This window comes from Diutina rugosa, assembly GCF_008704595.1.
Source record: "Diutina rugosa strain CBS 613 chromosome Unknown scaffold5_size317247, whole genome shotgun sequence".
Lineage (NCBI taxonomy): Eukaryota > Fungi > Ascomycota > Pichiomycetes > Serinales > Debaryomycetaceae > Diutina > Diutina rugosa.
The window spans coordinates 263,965-290,642 of record NW_022995213.1 but is presented as its reverse complement, the minus strand read 5'-3'; the positions used below and the strand labels follow the sequence as shown (position 1 = coordinate 290,642).

The 26,678-nt window shown below is 47.8% G+C and overlaps 14 protein-coding genes across 14 annotated transcripts; 7 read left to right on the top strand and 7 right to left on the bottom strand. All coding sequences in view use genetic code 12, as the record gives it.

Annotated features, from left to right (window-relative positions):
• Window positions 1-1,180: 1,180 nt before the first annotated feature.
• Window positions 1,181-2,929, top strand: DIP5 (Dip5p; the record flags this gene model as incomplete). The annotated part of the gene is made up of 1 exon (XM_034158754.1): window positions 1,181-2,929. One exon carries the CDS (start codon window positions 1,181-1,183, stop codon window positions 2,927-2,929), a length of 1,749 nt encoding a protein of 582 aa, XP_034009587.1.
• A 212-nt stretch (window positions 2,930-3,141) lies between these two features.
• On the bottom strand, window positions 3,142-5,097 carry PTR3 (Ptr3p; the record flags this gene model as incomplete). Its single annotated transcript, XM_034158753.1, has 1 exon — window positions 3,142-5,097. The coding sequence occupies one exon, from the start codon at window positions 5,095-5,097 to the stop codon at window positions 3,142-3,144; it is 1,956 nt and encodes a 651-aa protein (XP_034009586.1).
• A 301-nt stretch (window positions 5,098-5,398) lies between these two features.
• DIURU_005737 (uncharacterized protein) lies at window positions 5,399-6,592 on the bottom strand (the record flags this gene model as incomplete). Its single annotated transcript, XM_034158752.1, has 1 exon — window positions 5,399-6,592. One exon carries the CDS (start codon window positions 6,590-6,592, stop codon window positions 5,399-5,401), a length of 1,194 nt encoding a protein of 397 aa, XP_034009585.1.
• Window positions 6,593-6,742: 150 nt separating this feature from the next.
• On the bottom strand, window positions 6,743-8,242 carry DIURU_005736 (uncharacterized protein; the record flags this gene model as incomplete). The annotated part of the gene is made up of 1 exon (XM_034158751.1): window positions 6,743-8,242. The coding sequence occupies one exon, from the start codon at window positions 8,240-8,242 to the stop codon at window positions 6,743-6,745; it is 1,500 nt and encodes a 499-aa protein (XP_034009584.1).
• Window positions 8,243-8,475: 233 nt separating this feature from the next.
• DIURU_005735 (uncharacterized protein) lies at window positions 8,476-9,885 on the top strand (the record flags this gene model as incomplete). Its single annotated transcript, XM_034158750.1, has 1 exon — window positions 8,476-9,885. The coding sequence occupies one exon, from the start codon at window positions 8,476-8,478 to the stop codon at window positions 9,883-9,885; it is 1,410 nt and encodes a 469-aa protein (XP_034009583.1).
• A 44-nt stretch (window positions 9,886-9,929) lies between these two features.
• On the bottom strand, window positions 9,930-11,078 carry SET6 (Set6p; the record flags this gene model as incomplete). Its single annotated transcript, XM_034158749.1, has 1 exon — window positions 9,930-11,078. One exon carries the CDS (start codon window positions 11,076-11,078, stop codon window positions 9,930-9,932), a length of 1,149 nt encoding a protein of 382 aa, XP_034009582.1.
• Window positions 11,079-11,791: 713 nt separating this feature from the next.
• CYS4 (cystathionine beta-synthase) lies at window positions 11,792-13,282 on the top strand (the record flags this gene model as incomplete). The annotated part of the gene is made up of 1 exon (XM_034158748.1): window positions 11,792-13,282. The coding sequence occupies one exon, from the start codon at window positions 11,792-11,794 to the stop codon at window positions 13,280-13,282; it is 1,491 nt and encodes a 496-aa protein (XP_034009581.1).
• Window positions 13,283-13,557: 275 nt separating this feature from the next.
• Window positions 13,558-14,274, top strand: DIURU_005732 (uncharacterized protein; the record flags this gene model as incomplete). Its single annotated transcript, XM_034158747.1, has 1 exon — window positions 13,558-14,274. One exon carries the CDS (start codon window positions 13,558-13,560, stop codon window positions 14,272-14,274), a length of 717 nt encoding a protein of 238 aa, XP_034009580.1.
• A 461-nt stretch (window positions 14,275-14,735) lies between these two features.
• DIURU_005731 (cystathionine beta-lyase) lies at window positions 14,736-15,953 on the top strand (the record flags this gene model as incomplete). The annotated part of the gene is made up of 1 exon (XM_034158746.1): window positions 14,736-15,953. The coding sequence occupies one exon, from the start codon at window positions 14,736-14,738 to the stop codon at window positions 15,951-15,953; it is 1,218 nt and encodes a 405-aa protein (XP_034009579.1).
• A 243-nt stretch (window positions 15,954-16,196) lies between these two features.
• DIURU_005730 (uncharacterized protein) lies at window positions 16,197-17,108 on the bottom strand (the record flags this gene model as incomplete). Its single annotated transcript, XM_034158745.1, has 1 exon — window positions 16,197-17,108. The coding sequence occupies one exon, from the start codon at window positions 17,106-17,108 to the stop codon at window positions 16,197-16,199; it is 912 nt and encodes a 303-aa protein (XP_034009578.1).
• Window positions 17,109-19,015: 1,907 nt separating this feature from the next.
• RFA1 (replication factor A subunit protein) lies at window positions 19,016-20,836 on the top strand (the record flags this gene model as incomplete). Its single annotated transcript, XM_034158743.1, has 1 exon — window positions 19,016-20,836. One exon carries the CDS (start codon window positions 19,016-19,018, stop codon window positions 20,834-20,836), a length of 1,821 nt encoding a protein of 606 aa, XP_034009577.1.
• A 147-nt stretch (window positions 20,837-20,983) lies between these two features.
• On the bottom strand, window positions 20,984-22,639 carry CCT8 (chaperonin-containing T-complex subunit; the record flags this gene model as incomplete). Its single annotated transcript, XM_034158742.1, has 1 exon — window positions 20,984-22,639. One exon carries the CDS (start codon window positions 22,637-22,639, stop codon window positions 20,984-20,986), a length of 1,656 nt encoding a protein of 551 aa, XP_034009576.1.
• Window positions 22,640-23,518: 879 nt separating this feature from the next.
• On the bottom strand, window positions 23,519-23,809 carry DIURU_005727 (uncharacterized protein; the record flags this gene model as incomplete). The annotated part of the gene is made up of 1 exon (XM_034158741.1): window positions 23,519-23,809. One exon carries the CDS (start codon window positions 23,807-23,809, stop codon window positions 23,519-23,521), a length of 291 nt encoding a protein of 96 aa, XP_034009575.1.
• Window positions 23,810-25,075: 1,266 nt separating this feature from the next.
• On the top strand, window positions 25,076-25,693 carry DIURU_005726 (cardiolipin synthase; the record flags this gene model as incomplete). The annotated part of the gene is made up of 1 exon (XM_034158740.1): window positions 25,076-25,693. The coding sequence occupies one exon, from the start codon at window positions 25,076-25,078 to the stop codon at window positions 25,691-25,693; it is 618 nt and encodes a 205-aa protein (XP_034009574.1).
• Between the last annotated feature and the right edge of the window lie 985 nt (window positions 25,694-26,678).

Sequence of the window (26,678 nt, the reverse complement as noted above, 5' to 3'; positions counted from 1 at the left end):
GGGGGGGGGGGGGGGGGGGGGGGGGGGGAGCAGCCCCACAATACGTCGGTAATGCCGTGAGATCTGTCTTCCGGTATTGGCCATAAATCGCCACTTACGCTCGTTTCCCCCCTCGACCGTAGCAAGTTGCCACCGCGGCGACTGTATGACCCCAAATTACTAGTTCGGGCGATGCTACATGAGCGGGCAGCGATATACAAGTATGGGAAGTTACGAAAGACCCTCTAGCTAATAATAACCGCTGTCAACCAGGAACAGACACAATCGGGGGAGTTCCGATGCCTAGTAAAAAGAACCCAAGATCTCTCGGTGGCTTGTCGGTTTCGAGCCCAGTCTGACTCTGACAGAGGTGCGAGGCCCATCGAGTGGCACGTTATGCTACATTACAGACGGCGTCAACGGCGTTTTTGCCAAAGATTAACCCCGGATTCTCGAGGCCCCTAGCAACCAGTCACTGCCACTAACCACCATACCCCGGTACGCGTAAAATTCGTATTAATGCTATTACTTTTACGTTTCGCTTCACAAGTCGCAAGCGTAGACATGGTCACGATAGTGCACCCCTCGCCCCGGAAGACTTCCGCGCATTGTTCCATAAGGCGACCTCACCGAATTGAAGGTGGCACCATGTTCATTGCGGTTGGTAGTCGGGGCGGACTAGCGGGCGTGGCGATGGTTCGGAAACACGCCCCCGTGCCGAAGTACCCCGGAGTTCAGCAGAACGGCGATGTTTGATCGCCAAAGGTGGGGTGTACGGCGTTTTTTGCTACGAGTCCGGGGCAACAAGGCAATGTTGGCGTCGAGCGTCGACCTGCTGCACACGGCACTCATCGACGAGAAAATATCTGGCAAGAAAAAAAATCTTGCCGTGTGCCTCCGAACCCCGATGTCCGAATACCAGTTGTTGATTGTCGATTGGCGATTGGACCCTAACAATAGCGCCACCGTCGGCTAAGGTTGCCCTGCTGCTACCGATTCGGGCGGGCCCCAGCGGCAGATAGGGTGGGCTCGGCCACGTGAACCCGCCTATCTCGCCCTAGTATCTTCGCACGGCAAATCTCTTCCCCGTAGAGACGGCATACACAATGCGACGCACCATGCTGCGGTACCCCCCACGACCGATGAGGAGAGGGGCCGCTATAAAAGGCCTCCCGGCCCCACAAACCGTCGATCTCACCTCATGACCGACATCGAGAAGAATGCGGGCAAGGCGTCCGTCACCGGTGAAGACTTGGCGTCGGTGTTGCTGAGACACACCCACGAATACGACCTCTACGTCGCCACCCTGAACCCCACCCTCAAGGAAGGCGGCGGTCATGGGTTGAAGAAGGCGCTTTCCTCGCGTCAGGTGTCGATGATTGCCCTCGGTGGTGCCTTGGGTACTGGTTTGCTTATTGGTACCGGGTCGGCGTTGAAGGCGGCTGGTCCGGGTGCGATTTTCGTCGCCTACTCCGCCATTGGGTTTGTGGTGTTTATGGTGATGACGGCCTTGGGTGAAGTGGCCGCGTTTATTCCCCTTAACGGGTTTGCCAACTACTGTCAACGTTACGTCGATGACGCCCTCGGTTTTGCTTGTGGTTATGTGTACTTGTTCAAATACCTTATTTTGCCTGCGAACCAGTTGGTCGCAGGGTCGATGACTATGCAGTACTGGGTTAAAGCCGAGCGCGTCAACCCCGCCATATGGGTACTCGTGTTCCACATCGTCATTGTCATCATTAACCTTGCCGGTGTCCGATTCTTCGGGGAAATTGAATTCTGGATTTCGTCGATTAAGGTCATCACCTGTCTTGGTTTGATTCTTCTTTTGTGGATTATCGCCCTCGGTGGTGGTCCTAACAATGACCGTATTGGGTTCCGTTACTGGAAGAACCCCGGGGCATTTTTGGAATTCAGCTCGGGCAAGGACTTTGTTATACATGGTTCCAAAGGCCGTTTCGTTGCTTTCGTTTCGGTGTTGGTTACTGCCGTGTTCGCATACTTGGGTACGGAATTGGTCGGTATCACGTTCGCCGAAACCCGTAACCCGAGAAAGTCTATTCCTAAGGCCATTCGTTTGACCTTCTACCGTATCGTGGTGTTCTACGTCTTGTCGATCTTGTTCTTGGGGATGTCGGTGTCTCCCAGAGACCCTCTCCTCATGTCCCCCGATGGTAACTCGTCGTCGGCGTCGGCATCGCCCTTCGTCATTGCCATTAGAAACGCTAACATCAGTGGTTTGCCTCACGTCATCAACGCCGCCATCTTGTTGTTCGTGTTGTCTGCCGCCAACTCCGATATGTACGTGTGCTCGCGTACCATCTACTCGTTGGCTGTGGCCGGCTACGCTCCCAAGTTCTTCCTTAAGACCAACCGCATGGGGGTTCCTTACTACGGTATTGCTCTCTCGTTCGCCTTCTGCTGCTTGGCTTATATGACTGCCTCCGACGATGCCAGAACCGTGTTCAACTACTTCGTCAACGTGGTGTCCTTGACTGGTTTGATCGCCTGGTCGTGTATCCTCATCATCCACCTCAGATTCATGAAGGCGTTGAAGGTTCAAGGGTTCGACAGAACTCGTGACTTGGCCTACAAGTCGCCGTTGCAACCCTACGGTTCGTACGCCGCCCTTTTCATTTGTGTCCTCATCATCTTCATTAAGAACTTCACTGTGTTCATCCACAAGTTCGACTACAAGAACTTCATTACTGGTTACATTGTGTTGCCGGTGTTCGTCATCATGTACTTTGGTTGGAAGATCATCTTCAAGACGAAGATCGTCCGTGCCGAAGACATTGACTTGGACACTTTCAGAGACGTCATTGACGCCGAAGCTATCAAGTTTGACCGTGAGGACGAAGAAAGAGCCGCTCTCATGGAGGCTGAAGGCAAGAACAAGTGGACCAACCCCAAGTTCTTGTACGAAAAGGTCTTTGGCTGGATCTTCTAATTACGATTACGACATCTACTTCTTTATGTACATTAATTATTTACGAATATACCTAGACTTTCATGAGTGACGCAAAGCCGTGCAACGATGTGTACTGATGACTACGCAATGCACTGTGATTTTTTTTTTTTTCGCCGGTTGATAGTGATGTTAATTTTGTAACTACTACTACTGCATCTCGCGTATCTGTAGTCATCGCCTTATGCGAAAGACTAGTTCACCACCGACCCGTTCAGCCTCACGATTTTACACTTTATGACATCGTGATCCTTGCCGGGAACCCCTTTTGTAAAGTCAAAGATACTGAACACCCCCTTCCGGTCGACAACAAACACTTTGCCTCCATCCTTACTGAATTCGACCAGCCCCGCCTCATCTCTGCGCTCCGAGCCTGCTACTTCGCCTAGAAGCACGGCGAATTTTTTCTTGGACAGCATGGTCAGTGCAAGATGGAAGTTGGTTGTGTTTACAAGAATAAGCCGCCCATCCTTACTCAAAAACACGACACCATCGCCGCGCGGCGACACTGCACAGCGATGCACAAGTGACCCCAGCTCAGGAAACTTCATCATCACCGTTCCCGCGGTTATGTAGTCACTCTCTTCCATCGACGTCATCGAATGTTGCAGCGAAAACCCATCGTCATCGACCAATGAGTCAATCATCGCACCTTCGAGATGAATCATCATTGGTGGAATTTGCTTAAGAGCATTGAAGTTAATGAAAACCGTATTGCTATAAGGTACACCAAATCGTATATCGGTGATGCCCTCACTAGTTTTGATAAGATCGGCTTCCGCCAGCAGCAGGTTGCCTTTGCTGCAGGTGAACCCGGTAAATATTAACCGAGGTTTGCGATAGTTATCGACCGACGATTGCCGAAGGCGAATGATGAGATAACGGAGTTCCCAACTGGTAGTGCACATTAAGTGCGTGGCAGCCTCATTAAAGCATATGTGCCGGATTGGCTCATGATAAGGGATGGTGATAGTAATCGGATCCACCAGCTTGAGCCTCAAATCAGCACCGAATGTCAACTTATGAAGAATGATAAATGGTTGTTCTTTATTCAGTAATCTCTCCTTGGCAGTGACACCTGTGGCAATCAAATTGCGACTGGATGCGACGGCAATGCACTTGATGGGAAAGTTGGTAACGTAGGTGTAGACGGGTTGACCGATCTTGTATACGGGACTTTTCAGAATATTGAACACTCTCACAAGCCCTTTAGTACCGCTGATAACAAGATGGTTCGGGGTAAGTTCACACAGCACAAACTCCCACTGCTGGAGTCTTTTTTGTATGTCAGTCTGCTTTGCTGACTGTTGACTCGGGAAATCACTGTGGATCACAATCTCTCCGGTAAGATGAGCTCCGTCTTGCAATTCTTTCTCCAGCTCACCAAACTCCCCTGTAGCTTTACCACTACAAATTAATTGAGGTCGAGCATGACTCAGATTGAGCACATTGATGGGTACAGTATATTCGTATAGCTCCCACCTTTTCTCAGTGATCATTGCAAACATCGTCACTTCGACATTTGTTCCATGATGATGTCGAGTACAAATACTCAGAGAAATATATCTCTGGCCCTTCTTCAAAACATTGTTAAGCGTCAACGCTCGTTTCAGAATATCGAAATCACTTCGTTTGCGGTGCAATGGGAAACATAAACTGTAATTGTACTCTTTTTCCTCCGTGAGCTCATTGAGAATGTGTTGCTCATATAAGTTGTCCATGGTGATGCGTGACCGTTGAAGGGATTCATCGGATACTGGTTGGTTGCTTGATATCATCAGTGACTTCAGTATGGGATCGTCAAATATGTCCTCCCTAAATGACGACTGGTTTTCTTCATTGGCGTACCGCTGAAATAAGCCCATCATGTCGACCGCATCGCCATCAAGAGCTATTGCCAGCTGCCTCGACAGGGATCGTCGACGACGATCATTCTCCAAATCAAGAATCCGCCATAACTCCCGCAATGGTTCCACAGCCGCTAAAATCTTTGATTGAGGCAGATGACATAAAGGGCACTCTCCCGGTGGGAGGTGTTGTAGGAATGCAAGCTCAGAGACAAGACAGCCGCAAGTGGTCATGGAAGCATCAGCCACAGGAGTGGTGCTGCCACCCACCAAGAGAAGCTGTTCCAAACTTCGTCGGTCCATGGTTGTCTCAATAGATTTCAGTATGCGGGTTTACATCAGCGCCTATAACTATGGCTGGGGTAGGCATGGTAGCGCTGCGGGGTACCACACTTCCATATCTTCCCCTCTTTCCAACCCAACACTAAAACTGACCTGGGCTCGGCATACAGATAGTAATTATAAACGTGCCTCACCTCACAATTAATTACTAAATATTCTTATTGGTCATAGGTAGGATTCTCAACTCCATGACTGTTTTCTCAAATTTGTAAATATTTACCGATAACCATCAAAAGGTAACACATGATTAATCATACACAAACTATTTACGATCATCATCATGAAGGTTGATCAGATTCCCATTGAAGTAATCCATGTCGTTATCATTCGAGTGATCAAACAGCTGGAATGACTGGTTGCGCAGGACTCTAGATGGGGGCCGAGGAGTCGATGCTCGCGACGATTGTCGCAGGATACCCTCCGTAGATTGGTTGGTATTGATCGTCATCAACGGGGGATGGCTTGGTTCCATTGATTCGTCAGGAAGAGGCGTGTTGGCCCGGGATTCTTCTTCGATTGCATCTGAGACCCCATAATCGAAGAAAGAGAAAAGTGCCAGCCCCAACGCCATCACCGACCCACCAATGGAGCCTAAAAGACTCCGGCGGTTTTCATTAGCCGCATTCGGCGATTGGTATATCGGCTTAAGGATGAGAGCCAGACGAGGGCACAAATCAAGCAGAAGAAGCAGCTTTTCCTCTTCTTCACTGGAAAAATCCAGCGCCATCGGCCGACAAAAAACGTAGCCGATGGGACTTGTGGTACTGGCAAATGATGGTACCGTGTCAGAGTTGGGGATAACCTCAAACTCGTCGTGGTTGTCAAGCCACTCGCGCACAGTTTTGAGAGTATTTGAAGGCTTGAATTCGTGACGAACAGAGTTCCCTTCAAAAAGCTTGATTGATAAAATGCACAGGGTTGGTGTCAGTAGCCGTCGAGGCTTGGGAGCTTTGACCTCTGGCTTCTGTTGTTTATTCGGAACTTTGGCCGGCCTAGTCTCATTGATGAGCTTTTGCACCCGAGCCGGCTTAGGTGCCACCGGAGTTGTCGCTGTCGACAGCAGAGATGTTGTAGGCGCTGCTGGAGTCTCCGCAATTGCTGGAGCTGCCGCAGTCTCGCGGGCCACAGATGCTGGCGCCGGCTTCACTAATTTCAACACCCGCGATCGCGCTTCCTCCAGGGAAACGTCGTCGCCAATGATATCCACCACTTGGTTCTTCTTCAAGATGTTAAAACTGGGCACTGTGAGTTTCGGAATGACCATCTGGAAATTGCGGTAGTCATCCGTGCCGACGTCGACTCGTAGTGTCACAAGCGACCGCTCCACGTCAGGGGCGAGCTCGGCACTGATCCGCTCGTCCCAGAACTGAGTAGAGCCCGCGTTATCAACGTACACAAGTATCGCTCGGTCCGCCCGAAGCGACTCGGCTACCGCCGCCTGCGAGTCGGTGTACATGATGATGAGGGGTATATGGTGCCTTGATAGTTGTGCGGGAGAGACGGCAATGTTGAGAGTGCAGGTGATACGAAAAAGCGTTGAGAGCCCGGGGATAATGCAACTAAGTAGGTCAGGGACCGCGATGGATATATCTATAAGTAAATAAGGTTAATTAATGCTAGAGGCAGACTCAACCTGATCAAGCCATCGAGGATGGTGGCGGGCTAAACACTCGTCTATATCCTCGAGTTTTGCTGTGGCGTCTTGGGTAAGTTGAGTGAGTCGCAGCCGGCACCGACGCCGACCGAGATCCCAATGCAGATCAAGTGAGGCGTGTGACTGCTGGGCAGCTTTAACAACCGATAACGCTTGCCGAAGCCGGGAGTTTTTAGCTGACACTTGTTGCCTGATGAATTTGTTTTCAAACTGAACCCGTTCGAGCTCGTTCTCGAGAGTGGAGATCAATTGCGCCGCCAGCTGTTGCTGCTGAGTCAGCTGTGATGTGAGCTGCTCTACCTGTTGGCGTAATCGAGCAATGACATTATCTTCGGCCAGCCGAAGCTTCGTCCAGTCCAGTACCAGAAGCTTTTTCGCGTTCGAGCGCGCCTTAGTCTTTATCTTCTTCACTTGACTGGCATATGTTAAAGTATGGTATGTCTCCTCAAAGTCACATGGAGAAATGCAAAACACCATCAGCGTCTTTGAGTTGCCCCCCAAGTTCTCTCTGAGCAAGTAGGTGAGGACAGAGTCTCGATAGGGCACCACCAGATTGTCAGCCAGAGCCAACAGGTTCACACAACGACCTAAAGTGGTGAGAGAGCTATTGATCAACAGCCCTTCCCTCACTCGGTCTTGCTGACCATGTAATTTGGTACGATCAAGGCGTTCCAGTCCTGCTAAATCGACCAACTTCATATTACTGACAATTTCTTCTTTGGCATCACCAAGCTCGTTGTCTTGACTGCAGTATATCGTTTGCTTGATAGTAAGTGAAATTATAGCGTGTGATCTCAGCGATTGATCGTTCATGAGCGTTGACGCAGTAGTTCTGTTTCTGAGAGTTTTGGCGAAATGACGGGTGAAATCGTCCTCGCTGTTAACAACTATCTCATTACATCCTTCGACGTAAGGACCCGTCTGGGGATGCTCTCTCACTTTCAACCGAACTTTGTCGTCAACACCAAGCAAGTCATGGACTTTCTCATTGTGAACCTCATAAGCCAGAATCCGGATGGTACAATCGGTTCCTTGACCCACAAGTATCTCTTTTTGCCCAATAATGTCACGTACAAGCTGCGGTATAAGTCCAGGAGTATCGGCAGTACCCAGCATGGTGTAAGTCTTACCTGATCCCGTTTGACCGTATGCTAACAAGCATACATTATATCCCTGGAACGCATGATCCAACAATTCACGTCCGGTCAACTGATAGAACTCTTTATTATCAATAAAATTTGCCGATTCTGGATCACATGACCATACCAGTTTATCAAAAGTGTATGTTTTCGACGCGGTGTCACCTTGTTTCCATCTGGCGTGAAATGCTGACTGCGGTGGAGCTTCAATCGTCGTCGTTGCAGCAGTCATAGATATAAGGTTTCGCTGATCCTGCTCTCGCAGTAGTCGAGGCCTTACCCTCACGATAGTCTTGATTTGGTTGTCCTCCATGGTTAGAGATCAAGAGTGTGCGGCGGCATTGGTCTCGCGACTGATTGTAAACACTGCCATTCATGTCATCAAGTAAATTGATCCAACGAAGTCTGAATTCAATGAATATGAACTGCTATTGATATGATACATTACATGCAAATTCATAGTAACCAAAGTTGTCATTTGAATTATTTCACTGTATTAACTCACTATCTTAGTACGCGAAATTTCTGTACCATCGAAGGCACTTCATGAGTCGCTACTTGGTATTGAACCCTAACCCTGAAGGGCTAGACAAAGTCGTTACCAAGGCAAATGTTCAGAACCAGAAAAATGGACCTTTCGAAGCGGTGTTATTCCTCGGAGACGCCTACCTGGCGTGGCCATCGCAACGACTTGATGTACCAAGTTTCGTCATTGAAGGAAAGGGGGGCGAAATACAATCTCAACCTGACGTGAATGAAACTAATTACAACCGTCTTGATGAACCAGTCGTACAAAAAACCCTTGATCTGGGAACAAAAGTCATGTTTGTTGGTGCTAGTGCCGAGACTGACCTTGATTCACATGTCGAAGAAGTTACCGAACCCGTGGACATTTTGGTTACCTACGACTGGCCCTGGGCAATCGCTCGACAGGAAAACTATGCCAGTTTTGGCAACAAGCAAATCGATAAACTTGTTAATAAGGTGCGGCCTACTTATCACTTTGCTGTGGGACCTGAGCATACGGGGAAATTTTTCGAAAACCGACCGTTTCGGTGGTCCGATGGTCGTCACACTCGTTTCATCTCGTTAGGCCAGGAAGGCAGCGGTGACAAATGGTATTACGCTTTCAAGCTTGAGGAAGAAACTATTGATGACTCGCAGGCAATTGCTAACCCTTTCACCACTGTATCGCGCAAACGAGAGGCTCCTGACGACGAAGCTGTACTTATTGAACGTAAAAGACGTCAACTTGAGCCTAAAGTGGTCAGCCCAAGCGAGTGCTTTTTCTGCTTGTCTAACCCCAATGTTGAAACACATATGATTGCCGCAATTGGCAAACACAGCTATCTTACAACTGCCAAAGGTCCTTTGACACGTCCCCTCAAGAACTTGGCGTTTACTGGTCATGTCATCATTATTCCCATTCAGCACATACCCACATTGAAAGATCATCAAGAGACTAATGCCGAAATGAACAAGTTCCAACAGGCAATTATCGATTCCTACGCGAACACTGAGTACGTCCCAATTTTCTTCGAAATTTCAAGAGCTCTGAATGTTCACTTCCATGTGCAATGTGTTCCTGTGCCTAAACTGAAGCTCGAGAAATTTGAAAGTGTTCTCACACAAAAAGCATTGCAAAATAACGAAAGATATCATGACCGCAACCAGAAACTTGAGTTTGAGAAGCTGGAGGATGGCACTACACCTGACGGGGATTTCATCAGATTTACCATTGGGAACCCTACTCGCACATACTTTGTGGCCCGTCTATTGGAACCTGACAAAATGATTGACTTGCAATTTCCCCGGAGGGTTCTTGCTGTAACACTTAACTTGACTAAGCGAATCTACTGGAATCAATGTAAACAGCCTAAGTTTGTTGAGACCGAAGAATGTGACGAGTTTAAGAAGTTTTTCAAGCCTCATGATTTTACTATTGAATTAAGTTGATGACGATGCTGTTTCATGACAGGAAAATAAATATCTATAATTGTCTAAGGTTGAGCCGCAAGTTCTCGGGTGCACTTATCGCAGCCACAGTCGAAGAACCACTCCGCGAGCTCACGGCGCCTTACTTCTACTGGCTCGTTGAGATAGTTGCCATAATCAATGCACAATTCTTCGCCTTCATCGATATCTCTGAGAGCATGGAACGTGAGTTTGCGACCCTCACGTTTCTTCACAATATTTGGTTCACACAGGTGATTGAAAAACAGAGCCAGTGGATACACCCCAAAGCCGAAAAACTCCCGATCTTCTGCAACCGATTGCGATTGAGACCATATACCAAATGCGTTACTCAAATTGCGACCAATGCAAGCTCTGATGGTGCTGGGAGTGATGTAGAGTTGGAGTTCTGGTCGCGCCACAAGATACAAGAACTTATAGATGTTGATGTAAGCGTCGAGTAGATAAGGATAGCGGTGGACTTTCTCGTTCTCCGTCAGCTGAAGTAAGTTAAACATCGCTAGCTCCATAGCCTCCGCCTCACGATCGCTGACTTCACCATAGTATGTGGAACTCAGAGCACTCGGCTCATGGGCCAAGTCATACATTCGATATAACGCTGCCACCACGTACTTCGCTTCCATGTAATCACTTTCAGAGAGCTTAGGGATCAATTTCAGGCGTTTCAGGGGCTTCATCGCCAACACTTTTTTGTGCCATTGCTCGGCCTCAGCCCACAGCTGTTCGATGGCCTCCGATAGCAGCAACGATGAAAGATCGGGTTCTACTGGTTCAGGGTCGTCCAGCTGTTGATGCTGTTCGATAGCCATCAACGAGTCAAACAAAACTTTGTCGGGATCAGCCTGCTCAAAAGCGGCGACACACGTGGGGCTACAAAAGTATAGCAGCAGACTCAGGTTCTTGCCTTGGGATTTTGAAAGCCGGGACTTGAGAGTTTTCCCATCCTCGTAGTGGAAACAATAACAACAGACCTCCTTCTTAAACGCCCGGGTGACGGTAGTAGCGAACGGCTGTCTGGCTTCGAAGACGATGGCCTTGGCTGGGACTGGCTGTGCGGTGAAGCAACCGCGACCCCCGTATTTGGTAGGTCCCACGGTGAATAAAGGCGATAGCCGGTTCAAAATGGCTTCATCGTCGCCAACAAGTGTTGACGTTTCACTGTTGAGTTCTAGCATGGGATATAACGGTAGGACCAGTCAAAATTCATTATACGCAAAAATGCAGGGTCTGTAGTGGTTGTGAGCCCGTAGAGATAATTGATGTGAAAAACCGTTATCGAAGCTTGGAAGCGATGCTGAGAAGGGTGTCATGAGTAGTGACTTGTCACAATGAGACAAATTAAGTGAATGTCAAAATTAAAGTTGATTTTACTGTTTTTTAGCACCCTATAACTCTTTTAAGGTCATAATGTTAGCATTATACTCCATCCATCGAATATGTGAGCCAAGAACTGTCATATCATAGATTCGACGACGTACCGTTTCCTACCGCCTATCATCTTGCACTGCTTAGATACATTTTTCCAGATCACATTTCGATATACATTTTCATCCTAGTAGGCAACACGACGAAAAATCCATGTAGTGATGACGCCACAGTTTTTCCCACGTTGTCGTGTGGCTGCCACTCAATAAAAGATGGAAATGAGAATAGCTATCAAAAAAAAAAAGGGCTTTACAACTTGCAGTTTCAAGAACACGTATTATCACTCGCATGACTTGAATCGTTTGCATCAAGTCCGCTTTGTCCAGAGTAAGTACCAACTGATGGGGGTGGATAACCACTGATGTCTTCTCCTTCCTGCATGTAGATCAGATGTTATCCTGCAATTACCGCGACATGCCGAGAATAAAATGCCGTGGCATCGTCGCTTACACCACACTCTACAATGGCTCCCACCGTCCCCCCCGCCGTTGACTCGCTGTTAGATCTCATTGGTAACACCCCCCTTGTTAGACTTAACAAGATCCCCCAATCCTATGGGGTCAAGTGTAAGGTCTACGCCAAGGTTGAGTTGTTCAATGCCGGTGGTTCGATCAAGGACCGGATCGCCAAAAACATGGTCCTCGAAGCCGAAAAGCAGGGCCGTATCAAGCCCAACGATGGCTACACTTTGATTGAACCCACCTCGGGTAACACCGGTATTGGTTTGGCCCTTGTCGGTGCCGTCAGAGGTTACAGAACCATCATCACTTTGCCCGAAAAGATGTCCAACGAAAAGGTGTCGGTGCTCAAGGCTCTTGGCGCTGAAATCATCAGAACCCCCACCGAAGCCGCTTGGGACGCTCCCGAATCGCACATTGGTGTGGCCAAGAAGCTCGAGAAGGAAATCCCCAAGGCCGTCATCTTGGACCAATACGGTAACGTTGCCAACCCCGACGCTCACTACTACACCACTGGTTACGAAATCTGGGAACAAACCCAAGGTAAGGTCACCCACTTGGTTGCCGGTGCTGGTACTGGTGGTACTATTTCTGGTATCTCCAAATACCTTAAGGAAAAGAACCCCAAGATTGAAGTGACCGGGGCCGACCCTAAGGGTTCGATTTTGGCTCAACCCGAATCGCTTAACACCTCCACCGACGGTTACCTCGTCGAAGGTATTGGTTATGACTTCATTCCTGATGTTCTCGACAGATCCACCGTCGACAAGTGGATCAAGACCGATGATGCTGACCTGTTCAAGTTGGCTCGTCGTATCATCCGTGAAGAAGGTATTCTCGTCGGTGGTTCGTCGGGTTCTTCGATGCAAGCTGCCCTTGAAGTGGCTAAGGACTTGACCGAAGACGACGTCTTGGTCGTGGTGTTCCCCGATTCGATCAGATCGTACCTCTCGAAGTTTGCCGATGACGAGTGGATGAAGACCAACGGTTTCGAAGTCGAAGAAACCTCGCAACAAACCAACACTGACGACTTCTTGGCGTCGAAGACCATCAAGGACTTGGTGGCTGACAAGGCTCCCGTGGTTACCGTCACTTTGGCCGACACTGTCGGCAAGACCTTCGACTTGTTGCAACTGAATGGTTTCGATCAATTGCCCGTCCTTAACGCTCAAGGTCAATTGGTGGGGCTTGTGACTTTGTCCTCCATTTTGAAGCTGTTGTCGACCAAGAAGGTGCAATTGACCAACTCGATTGCTCTGGTGATCATCGACTTCCGTAAACTTGCTGACTTCGAAAAGTCCTTCACCATCTCCAAGGAATCGGGCTACTCTAAGCGCAAGTACGAAGCTATCACCTTGGACACCCCCTTGCTGAAGTTGAACAAGTTCTTTGAAACTAAGTCTAATGCCATTGTTACTGACAACGACAACAAGCCTGTGCAAATCGTCACCAAGGTCGACTTGATTTCGTTCTTGACCAAGAACACCTCGTTTTAAGTTTTCTCATTCTATCAGCTACATTAATTTCAAGTTTGGGATTGGAAATTTGATATACTTACATAGCTAACCGACATCTAGATGATAAGATTAAAATCAAATATACCACCGATGATTATTGTACATTGAAAATACCAATGTTTATATTGCCGATTCTCCGTCTGCGAAACAGTGTAATCACCTGCATATAATTAACCAATCACCACCGTGAGATTAATAAAAATTTCAATGGTCGCGCACTTAAACGAAGGTTGTCTACGACTCGTTCAAACACCATGCTCAGATCGTTTGCCCTGAGAACGCTCCAACCCGGCCGGTTGTTGACCAACCGCAGAGCCTATTCTGCCATCATCTCTGTCCACAGAGACACCCCTCAAGATAACCCTTCGATCCCTTTCGAATTCAACTCGGAAAACAAGAAGCGGGCCGAAGAAATCATCGCCAAATACCCTCCTCAATACAAGAAGGGTGCCTGCATGCCCTTGTTGGACTTGGGCCAACGTCAATTGGGTTTCACTTCGATTTCGGTGATGAACTACGTCGCCAAGTTGTTGGACATGCCCCCGATGAGAGTGTACGAAGTTGCTACTTTCTACACCATGTACATGAGACACCCCATGGGCAAATATAACGTGCAAGTGTGCACCACCACCCCTTGTCAATTGTGCGGTTCCGATGGCATCATGAAGGCTGTCACTGACTACTTGCAAGTGAAGCCTGGTCAAACCACCAAGGACGGTTTGTTCACTTTGCAAGAAGTTGAATGCTTGGGTGCCTGTGTTAACGGTCCCATGTTGGCTGTCAACGACGATTACCACGAAGACTTGACCCCTGAAGCCACCATCGAAATCTTGAAGAAGTTGCAAAATGGTGAAGACGTTCCCGCTGGACCCATCTCGGGCAGAGATTCGTGCGAACCTTTGTCGGGGAGAAAGGTGTTGTTGTCGAACGAACCCAACGACATCAGAAAGTTTACGAGATCTGATTTGTAATGAGCATATATTTAGCACCGTGTATTTTACACCAATAGACGACAATAAAGGAAGCCCGGTTCAAGAGATTTTGAACCTGATTTCACGATATAATACTACTTGACGGTTGTGGTTGATCGATTGAATTTTAGAAAATTTCGATCAATTCTACTGATTTTGAATACTGTCATCAGCTTCCACGATGCCTTTTCCGCTAATCTGATTTTAGAAGTCTTGTTGAAAACTAATGAAGCTAAATTCCAACTGGCTGTTACCTTGAAGGATGTAGGCAGGGCTGCACTCCATTTCCCCAGGTCTTAACACCGCATTTACATTCTATTTTCTTTGCCTGCAGGTGGCGGACTGTGGGTGACTCAGATTCGGTAATATCTCGTGACCACATAAAAGAATCGATAGCTAACCGGAAATAAAGAGAAACTTTTCAGAACCTCCATCGTCCTTAGTTAATTCCAATCATAACAATGGGGAAAAAGAACAGCAACAAGGTCTATTCGGTGGAAACTGAACTTGTGTACTCGCCTCTGGGTGACCAGCACAACGCTTCCGTCGCCCCACTTTACCAACTGGCGACCTTCAAGCAACCTTCGCTCAATGATATGGGTGAATATGACTACACTCGTTCGGGTAACCCCACCCGGACTCATTTGCAAAACCACCTTGCCCGGATTATGAAGGCTAAGCACACGTTTGCAGTGACTTCAGGGATGGGTTGCTTGGATGTGATCACCAAAATCTTGAAGCCTGGTGACGAGGTGATTGCTGGTGATGATTTATACGGTGGCACTCAGCGTTTGTTGACTTACATGCACAACAAAGGTGACATTGTTGTCCACCATTATGATACGACTAACACTGAACTTATCAAACTGAAGATTTCTACTAAGACGAGAATGATATTCTTGGAACTGCCTACGAATCCTTTGATCAAGGTGGTCGACGTTAAAAGCATTGCTGACTATGCTCACCAAGTCAACCCTGATGTGATTGTTGTTTTTGACAACACGATGATGTCGCCCATCTTCATGACTCCCTTAGACTTGGGTGTTGACATCCAATATGAGCTGGCCACCAAGTACTTGAACGGTCACCATGATATTATGGCGGGGGTCTTGGCCACCCGTCTGGACGAGTTGGCGGAAAAGCTTTTCTTTGTCATCAACCTGACTGGGTGTGGCTTGGCCCCGTTTGACTGTTGGTTATTGCTGAGAGGCTTACGAACTTTGGCTGTACGTGTTGAACGCCAGCAACAGAACTGTATGCGTATTGCCGAGTTCTTATCGCAAGTAGGTTTCCAAGTTCGATACCCTGGACTCAAGAATCATCCTCAGCATGAATTACATAACTCTCAATGTCGCGGGTATGGTGCTGTTTTATCATTCGAGACTGGTAACATCAAATTACTGGAAAAGATTGTTGAGCTGACGGACATTTTTGGTATCGCTGTGTCGTTTGGGTGTGTGAACTCGCTCATTTCGATGCCGTGCAAGATGTCTCACGCTCTGATTGACGCCAAGACTCGGGCCGAGCGGGACTTCCCCGAGGATTTGATTAGGTTGTGCATTGGCATTGAAAACTGCGAGGACTTGATCAATGACTTGACTCGGGCATTATTGAAGCTGGGAGCGGTGAAGGTGAATTCTCAAGACGAGTTGTACTTAACACTGACAGCTAAGTTGTAACGAACCGATATAACGTGATAGACGACCATCAGTCACCTATTGTGATTTGATTTACATAACGAACATATTCTCATAATATCATATATTGATGCTAACTTTTTTCTCGAACCTGTAATTTTTAAACCACCAACTACAATTTCATCGATGGCAAGCACTCGAAACTATCGAGTCTAAGCCATGGGTATACTGAACTGTCATGATGCAATGCATGTTGAAGCTTAAAACTAAGGTTGAACGTCGTTTTTATATCATGGCCAACTGGGCCATGTTTTCCTGGTACCGATGCTTGAGGGTTTGGTCATCGATGAATGCAGAAGCCGGTTCGGCGAGTCTCACCTGGATGATTGACGGAGCTGACGCCAAAGTAGCAGCGATCACTTTGCATACTGCCACCATGGGGTCGCGTTCCGACATCGACAGTACCATGAGCTCAGTGTGAGCATCATACACGAGGTAGTGACGAAGGGTGGCGTAGGAGTTGACGCAGACGTCAAGGAGGAATTGGAGATGATAGTCGACACCGTCGGGGCCATCATGATCGCAGTTACTAACAAATAAGCTCTGTAACTGCTGAGGGGCGGCCATGGGGGTGGTGAACACCGACAGGATCACTGTGAATTCCTCAAGATGAGGCGGGAGCACAAGCAGGGTGAGCACGCAGTTTTCCAAACGAAGCTGACGAAGTACCAGGTGGCAGGGGAATGCAAAGGGGCCGAGGCGCAGGTCATGAAGACGGAGGTGAGCGAGGTTAGGGTAGTGGCCGATAACACCAAGATCGCTACCAATATCGATCAGTCTCAGAAAGAATTTGGTGACTTTGTGAACGATATGGGGCGGGGGGTGGCGCCAGTGGTTATCAATGACCAATTCGCACGAGCGGATATGGTCGGAGTACCCACTGAGCTCGGCAAGGGCAGCGGCACCACTACCGTGCCAGCGGACATCGAGGTTGAGGAATGTGGCAAGGTAGTACTGACACTGGGATGGGGGTATCAGGTTGGCGTCGTCGCCGCCAATGATTAGTGTGTGTCGGCGATGGCGGATCCACTGGCTCCGGGGGTGGTGGGGTCCCAACGCCTGAACGAGGCGGAGCACCAGAGGGAGGTCGAGATATGTCAACACCAAGTCAACGATATCATCCACGAGAATGTCCATAGTATCTCTGGGACAGTCACGGACTATATAAGCGGGTGAAACCTTTGCAGCTGACAAAGAGGGGGCGCCGTATGGTAATTTCAAATGAGGCTCTTGTTGCAGACGCCAACAAATCTGGGGAAATAGCAACGTTTGCAGACCGTGGCGATAATTAGAACCGCAGTGGAGTAGGTAATGAAAGAAGTTGGCGGTAGCGACAGAGCTAATGAGGACGATGGGCAGTCGTTTAGCAACTCGAAATTAGCGGGGAAGCGGGGTGTGCCGCTGTATATATACGGCTGAGACCGGTACAAGTAGTGTGGTTAGATTACAGACCGCGCCGTGAACGTTGCGGTCACGCTCACAGACAGATTTTCTCGTTGGGGCTGAGATGGCCTGTAGAGGTGCTGATTTGTCGCTCGTGCTTTGTACCATTCCAGGCGCCTGCATCGCACTCAGGGTGGTTACTTCTGCAGCGACAGCGAGCGCCGAAGATCGCCGATTAGTGTATAATTTCCACCATGCAACCTCAAGTATACATACGTGTACGTCTAGTCGTTGGATAGTGTTCAACGTCCATCATGCAACCTCGCTCTAAGTACAACCTAGATATGTGGGACGGTGCCGCCGATGACATATTCGTATACGCGGAACGACCACCCGCCCCGTTTAGCCCCCACTTTAGTTAATTGTGGGGGTGAAGAACAAACCCAGATGCATGCTCACGGGGAAGTGCGGGATCCACCAATGAGCTGGGCGTCTTGTGGCAATTTTTCAACTTTGTGACCGTTGGCTTAGCGCCAACATATATCTCGCGGATACCAGTGGGGATCAATTTATCGGCAATCTTCGTATGCGCGAGTAGTGCTGTGAGAAAATGATGAGAAGAGTATGCGGCGACAGCGACGACCGGGGCTCAGAGCCGAGGCTGGCACCGGGGGTGTTTTGATGTGCTCTAGTTTAGGGGGTGTCGCCCAATAAACGTAGGAAGTACCAGGAAGCAGGTCGAGATGATGTGTTACCGCGAAGCATATGCCGGGTCGGGGGCTTGGAGAAAAAAAATGCCTTGTGGTCTCAGGTCGTGTCTGAACCCATCGCGCCCGTCACCTACTTTAGAAGTATTTACGATTGACGATGTAATTGTTGCATCGGTGGCGCTTTGAGGCAGGCATGAGCTTTGTGGCAAGCTTGAGCTTTGTGGCAAGCTATGTCTTTGGATCCTCAGCTGCTTGCTTTGCCCTGCACGACACCACTGGCGTTGTGAGCATTACTCAGCACCAGCATGATTAGACATTCGCCCCTACACCGAGGCTGAGCCACATCGTGCCCCAAAGCTGGAGCCATCACAAACCCCTCCCGTCGTATACGCAGCCCTCGCAAAGTTTAAATGATATTCTCTAGCTGCCTCTACATAACTTCGACTACCTGCCGGCTTATTTGACTTGGCGAACCTGCCTCTGGTCTCGCCGAAGTGCCGTATACTCGCCGAATCCACCCCTGCTTCAAAACACCCCTCTCGCCCCACCTCGCTAGTCATCCCCTCCTCGACGGACAATAACGCAAAATTCATCTTCAAAAAGTTTTATTGATTTGTGTAGCTAACCACAAAAGACTATGCGAGTTTCTTTTCCGCTGATAGGCAAATGATGATTCAATCGGGCTTTGTCCCTTTTTCCATAGTCAGCGGACATTTCCGTGAGGGTGGTCTCGCGTTATTTTTACTTTTTTTGGAGGGTTTTGTATCACTACTACTTTCGCTCATCTTTCCCTAAAGAGAGACCTATCCGTCATTCCTGAATTTGCCCCTGACTCTTCTCCCAGTCGCACTTCGAGTGAGGAAACATTTTTTCTCTGCTCGCTTGCCTATATGCACACCGATACTCATACACGTCTATCACCAGACGCGTTCCTTCTTTCCCAAGAGTAAAATGCTGTTGGACCAAGGAGTGTTATTCAAGGTTTTTAACGTGAAGTACCCCCAAGGTACGTTGGATCCGTTTGTGGTTCAGATTGTTCACATGAAGTCAATCTCCCAAACTGAGCACAAGTACCGGATGTTGCTTGGAGACGGCGAGTGGCTGGTACAAGCCGTGCTGGAAGGTATTTGTGGTGACCAGATTCACAACTTGGGAATTGAAAAGGGGATGTGTATCAAACTTTTGGAGTATCTGTTAGTCACGGCTTCCACTAAACGCTTGCTTGTACTCAAGAATATCGAAATGGTGCCGGGTCTCAACCCAAACATCAAATCAAAGGATCTTAAACCCACCGACAGTTATTACCAGGCTCACCCCGAGGAAGATTTACTTGCTAATGAACTTTCGTCACCGGCGCCACTGACGCCGGGCGCACCCGTAACCTCGTCGACTCCCGGTCCTCGCAATGTTAACGTGCCGACGGGTAGAAAGGTGACAATGATTGAAACCATCTCGCCCTATGGCAACAAGTTAATAATCAAAGCGAGAGTGAGTTACAAGGGCGATAAGCGTACTTACGCCTCGAAAAAGAATGACTCAACTGGTCAACTTATCAATTTTAACCTCTTAGATGAGCTGGACGAAATTCGCGCTGCCGCATTTGGGGAGGTGGTTGATAGACTTGAAAGAGAATTGGAAGAAGGGAAGGTTTACTATTTTCTGAAATTCAAAGTTAGGGAGTCCAATCCCAAATTCACTACCTTGACCCACAGATTTGAACTCGTATTTGACAGGGACACCGTAATTGAGGAGTGTTTCGACCAACAAGATGTTCCCAAGTACAACTTCAACTTTGTCAAATTGGATCAAGTGCAAAACTTGGAGAGTGGAACTATTGTTGACGTTATTGGAGTCTTGAAGCATGTGGCGGACTACCAAGAAATCACGTCGACTAGGACCGGCAAGACGTTTCAGAAACGCTCCTTAACTATTGTCGATGACCTGGGATTTGCTATCGAGGTCGGTGTTTGGAACAAAAATGCCGTCGCTTTCAACATACCGGAGGGCCTGGTTGTCGCTTTTAAGCAGTGCAAAATTGGCGAATTTAGTGGTTCGCGTAACCTTTCTGTGACTCCCGCTGGTTCGTTCATGGCTAACCCTGAACTGCCCGAGTCGTATCGCCTCAAGGGATGGTATGACAACTTAGGCACCTCCACTGATTTCAAGCTGCTCAAGCAAGAATCCTCTGCTGGGGGTTCTTCCGTTATGGAACGGCGCAAGACTATCGCTCAAGTCACTTCGGAGAAATTGGGCCGCCTGGAAAAACCAGACTATTTTGATGTCCGCGCCTCTACTTCATATATCCGTACATCCGGCACCATCGCTTATCCTGCTTGTAACAATCAAGTGGAACGCAATGGACGCCAAGTCGCCTGCAACCGTAAAGTTATCGAGGACGGTGATCAATGGCGGTGCGAAGGATGTAATATCACCATGGACGAACCGCATTACCGTTGGATCCTCTCTGCTCTGTTGCTTGATGCAACGGGCCAATTGTGGGCAACGTTTTTCGACGAAGAAGCCGAAAAGTTACTCGGGAAGTCCGCTAATGAAATGATGAAAATTATGAAAGAGGAAGACCTGGATAACAAGGTGGTATCGGCTGCTGTTTTCGAAGCTGCTCTCTTTAAAGAGTACAATTTCCGTATCAAGGCCAAGTTAGATCTGTACAATGATGAGGAACGGGTGAGATATCAAATAGTGGAATTGCGCGACATCGATTATAGCGCTGAGTCGGAGTATTTGGCTAATGAGTTGGAGAAATGTCTTTGATTTTTGTGGGGGTAAATGGCTAATTTGAGAGATTCTCTTGTTACGATATATATATATATATGTTAATGTTTGAAGCTATGGTAATTAATTGTCTCTTACAACAGGCTTTACAAGTCATTTCATATATTCCAGTCATTATAGGCTCAACTAATCATCTTGGTCCCAGTTTCCTGGCCGCGGCTGCTGGGGCATAACCGGACCACCAGCTCTCTTCGCCATGATTATTTGGTCAATCAGCAAAATAGTGCAAGTGGCCTCGACTGCCAACTCAATTGCGAGCTTTTTGGTGGCGAGCAAGTCGTAAATTCCCAATTGACGGATGTCGCCAACCTCATCGTTGTCTATGTCAATACCAGCACACTTCGCATCTTCGGTATCTTCGGAGTGGGCAGCGTACAACTTAGACAAAAATTCCGCAGCATCAGCACCAGCGGTTTCCGACAAGACTCTGGGGATAACTTCAAACGCCTTGGCAAAGTGCTTAATGGCCAATTGCATTACCCCGGCGGTAGTCTCGCCCTTCTTGGTCACCAAATTGACAAGATCAGCTTCAACAGCCCCAGCCCCAGCCAACAAACGAGCATCTTTCAAAAGGCCTTTGATGGCATTCACACCATCATCAATCGCGCGTTCAACGTCGTCCAAGTTATTCTGAGTGGCCCCACGAATGACGATAGTCAGGGTCCGCAGCACCAGTTCATTTTGACGAACAATGGTAACGCGATCACCACCAATTTCCTTAGTTTCGATGACGTCGATAACCCCCATTTCATCAGGAGTGGGAGCCCCCAACCGGGGAAGCGGGGTTGCACCACAAACCTGGCAAATCCGGCGCACGTCAAACTTCGAGGGCACCTTGAGGACAAGAAGACCGTACTTGTTCATGTAGTGTAACGCCAAGTCTCCAACAGTAGAGCCGGCAATGACCACCCTAACCCCAGAGTCGTAGATTTCCTTACACATTTGGTCCATCTGGGCTTCTTCGCCAGCAGAAAAGTCCAACATTTCTTGGGCGTTGTGTAAAAGCACCGTACCCTTAGTTTCTGTGGTGGTGATGTCGATGGGCGTGGTAAACACCACAACCTTCAGCCGTTCAGTGATATTCTTCACCAGACCTTCAGGTTCACGGGGAAATACCATACCCTTAACCACTTCCAGCTGGCGTAAAGAAGCGCCCATGATCTTGACGACGCGAACGTTATCGATGTTGAACAGTTGAGGCTTTTGCGGGTTGAGAATGAATTTAACGGCTTCCACCACCAACTTGGTGATAAGAGGCTCGTTGGCGTATTGCTTCGCCAGAATAACTGGTTTGATAACCTTTTCCAACTCAGCATCGTCGGTAAGCAGCTTGGCTTCATCGACAACCAACGAATCCAACAGCGCCACGACGTGCTTGACGGCAATTTGGTAGCCCTGAATGATTTCAGAGACCAGTAATCCGATAGTGACAAGCTTCTCGGCAATGGTCAACAATTCACCCGCCAACACAATGACGTAGTTAGTGTTGTCACCCATCTCAAACTCTTGTTGCTTCAGGGCTTGCATCAAAATCTTCACCACTGGGTGGACAATTTCAAGCTCTTGCAACATGGTGGCGGCGTCGTTGGTGACGAAGATCTTGCCATGCTTGTTCACAATAATCTTATTTCTCCCCAGTGGTCCCATCAGTGTCGCCACCATCAGCGAAATTTCCCGAACGGCCAGAGCGTTTCGCAGGATAGCACCATCAGCATTGCTCATTGCCGAGTACCCCTGCTTGAAAAGGCCCGCGTTGGGCGCCAGCGGCATCTTCAATGACATGTTGTATTCTGATGAGTGAGGGTTGGAACAGAAGCGATGAAAATTTGGGCAGATCAACGGTGTGCGCAATGAGGGTTCACCAGTCTAGCCGCTTAAAATCAAAATCGGGGCGTGAATAAAATGAAACTGTATATTTAGACTGATGCTGTTTGAACTCAATTATATTTGAACAGGTGTATAGGGTCTCATATTGCTTTTGAGTTCTAGTCGGGACTCTCGGGTGATGAGAAGCGCGATACTAGAAACCATTGCCAGGAAAGTGGACACACGAAGTAAAAAAGGATATTTAGGCGTGAATGATATCTTTCGTTTGTTTTAAAGGCTCCCTTGAAGTGATATCTTCGTGATTTTCACGATTGCTGTTGTTTAAAACTCTTAATAATTCATCGTTCTGTAAAAGTCAAGTGCTCTCATGAGTCTCGTACAAACATCTATGCTTTCAACTTGAAGAAGATATGTCCAAGTAAAGGCGATGCAACGTATATAGCTAAATTTCTGCCTCGCCGACTCATTAGATTCGTGAGGTTCTGTTATGGTCGAAGTATCTCACCAACTAATTCATCACTTTCTACCAATGATCATGCATTATCTATATCTGCAATGAGTTTAACGTCAAATGAGCTTTGTAGCAAGCCATTGCGGTATAAGGAGCGCAAAGATTCATTCATCCAGCCAACCACCTTCATTGCCTAAGGCTACTGTCCAAAATTGGACGGGCCCCCTGAGACAATAATGTTGCTAAAAAGTAAAGAATGCGTTATATTATTGTTACAGTGTCGTTATGTCGTCATGGTGAAAAACTCGACGGTATAGTTGCTAAGAATAGGTCAATAGCTCGTTCTATAGGGTATCATGAATGCGAACGAGACTACCGGCTTTTCATAACGAACCGACGGAGCTGTCACCCGAAGAAAGCAGCTTTCTCCCAACCGAGGGGGACTCTGAAAATAATCTCGAGGGGAAGTCTTGCTCAGCGTGGTACCCGAGTCTGAACCGATCTCTCTCCTTTCTTTGTAATTCCATTTGATACTTTCTTTCATCCTCGGCAATATCGAGAATTTGGGCCATATTCTTCTTTGTTTCCTCTTCTTGACGTGCCTGACGCTTGATGAGGAAGGCTTCTTTCTTCTGGGGCAGTAAAAGCTTGCAATATAATGATTCGCCGATCATAGAAGTGAACTGAGAAATTGAAACTTGATCAACGGTAGAACGGCTGCAAGCTATATAAGCATCGATGAAATCGTGACGTCATGGAATCAAGCAAATTACGAGTGGAGCCCCGAACGTTGCTGAAACCATTTTCAGCAGCGGAATTCACGGAAGGCGACTTGGCACGAGGAGTCGAACCTTCCGATTGGTTGCTGTGGTAAGCTCAGCAAGCTCAGCCGTGAGCTTCTTATCGTCATATGTATCGGAAATGTTCCACTTACATCCCGCACGCAGGGTCCTCGGTGCAACGGAGAAATGAAAGCGTACGGCGATGATCGGAAGTAACTACAAAATTGGCATCTTCGGAAGCGACGGTGCAAGAGGTGCTTTCATTTTACTGAAGTGATAACACTATAAGGGATTCATAGGTGATTTTCAACGGCGGTGGTTACCAGATTTGACACATTTCACTAAAGTTCCGCATACAAAGATAACGTATTTCGGGGTAAGGTTACGATTTTTTCGGCCTCGATTGACTTAGTGATATCGCTCATCGTAAAGCAACTTCCATCATCGTATTTAGCAAAACCGTTGACCTCGGACCAATATCGAAGATTTGTGTCAAAACCGCCACATGAAGACGGCCAAAAAATGCCTCATTCTGCAATTATCTACCACTTGTAACTACTCCCACTTCTATCATTAATTAATCGTGATTTTGAAATTTGTGAGGGATAAATAGCAAAACAGCCTGAAATTATGAATAATCAGGGATATTTCAGCGTCCCACCCAATTCAGGATTCCTCTCCAGTTGCTACTGCTCTCGAGTCGACGCGGAAGGCTCGGACAAAACTAGCAGGAATGAAGAGGCAATGGTTATGGGACGATATCGACGTTTTGTCTCGGGTTTTCTTTTTCAAATACGAATCGGGTATCCGATGGGCCCACTTCCCGAAATTTAATGACATTATTGTGGATATATTGTAATCCTCGAAATTAGTGAAAATTTCATTGATCTTTTGACAGTTGCCCCCGGCAATCATCGGCTACAAGCCATCAGCCTCACGCAAGCCATACAAGTCGCGCGAAATGGGTAAGTGAGCTTTGGGATGTTTTCAACAACGATGCCGAAGGTAATGATGGCCCCAGCCAAATTCAACTTGGGGTATCTGGCATGTCTCCGGGGGGCTATACGATCACGGTCGTCACTTGGTATATGGCGTACGCCGACGAGAGCGTTGGCCACCCCTCGCAAGCCTAATACCGTCACCACCACCATACCTAAGATGGATCCTAAGGAGTTCCGCAAGGATTTGTTTACCGTACCTAACGTGTTAACCATGACACGTATAGCCACAGCTCCAGCGATTGGGTATTTCATTGTGAAAGGTCAAGTGGATTGGGCGGCGGGACTTTTCACTTATCTGTGCCTCACTGACTTCGTCGATGGCTGGATTGCACGCAGGTACAATCAGAAACTGGTGGTGGGGCTGATAATTGATCCTTTGGCAGACAAGTTGCTCATGACGGTCTGTACGGTGGCGCTCTCAATCACCCATCAAATGCCAGCTCTCGTTGCCACTGCCGTAATTGGCCGCGACGTCATGCTTCTGTTGATGGCATTTTATTACCGATACAAGCTGCTACTGCCGCCTAAATCCTTAAGCAAATTTTTGGATATCCAGGGAAATCCCACAATCACCGTCCTTCCAAACACTTTGGGCAAAGTGAACACTGCTCTTCAGATGTTTTACATCGCTGGGTTGGTTCTCCAACCAGTGCTCCAGCCGTACTACGATATGCTGACAGGTATGGATATATTTGGAGTGGTTGTTTTCTGTACAACCATCGCCAGTGGCTGTTCTTATGTCTTTGGCAAGCATGCTTTCCGATACGTCAAATGAGTACATCATTTAAGTATATACACTATAACCTCATCTGAACAAGATTGGTAATTAATATCATACATCGCTAGCGTTACTAATTGTACCCCTATTAGCGGATCTGTCAAAATTGGCAGGCGCCCGTTTTGTAGTCTTGATTTGCGCAATTTGCGTACCAGTTTGCGCCGTTAGCGCAAATATCAGGGGTGGTGATGTCGAACGAGTGACGAGCTGATGGTACGCCGTAAATCGTAAATTGCGTTTGTCGGTATATAATTATCATATTGCCTCAAGATCGGCCCCAGTTTCTGGGGTAAAGAAAAATTGGAGGAGTCATCCTAATTCGCTGGTCAATACAACCCAATTAAGTCGGACAGCAAGGTACACGGTTGCACGCAAATGAATGAAATTAGTTGTTTTTTCCCCTGCACACTGGCCAACTCTTTGTAATATTTTTCTCGTTAACCTTATCCCTCAATCAGTAATACGTGGCATGCACACAGTGCTATTCAATACTACGCTCCACAAATGAGTAGCTGCCTTGGCGATCACAGCATCCCCCGCCGACGGAGTCCAAGCGAGCTTTGACTTAAAGTCGATTTGATCTGAAACATTTCCATCTACCCTGTGCAAGATAATGTCATCGTGGAAATTCGGAACAAGATATTTTGCTGCATTGTGTAGGGTAAAAAATAAACTATTGTTTTCAGGGTAATCGATGACAAATCGCGAAAGACTACCTAGTCTGTCAAACGCAAATAAGCCCCGTCTTTCACATTATCATGTCAACCTTTCATCAGTTTCTGTCTGACTACATGATATTGATTCGGCACCTAAGGAGTCGATCCAAATTAATCCTGAGCGATTTATGCCTAGAAGACAAATCAAATACATTATGTGTACTCAAGCCGAATGAAGGGCTCGGCGCATTTCACAATACACCTCAACAATTCGGCGATCTTTCGAGGTAGCAATTCCCTTGAGCAACGGAATTGGCAAATGCAGC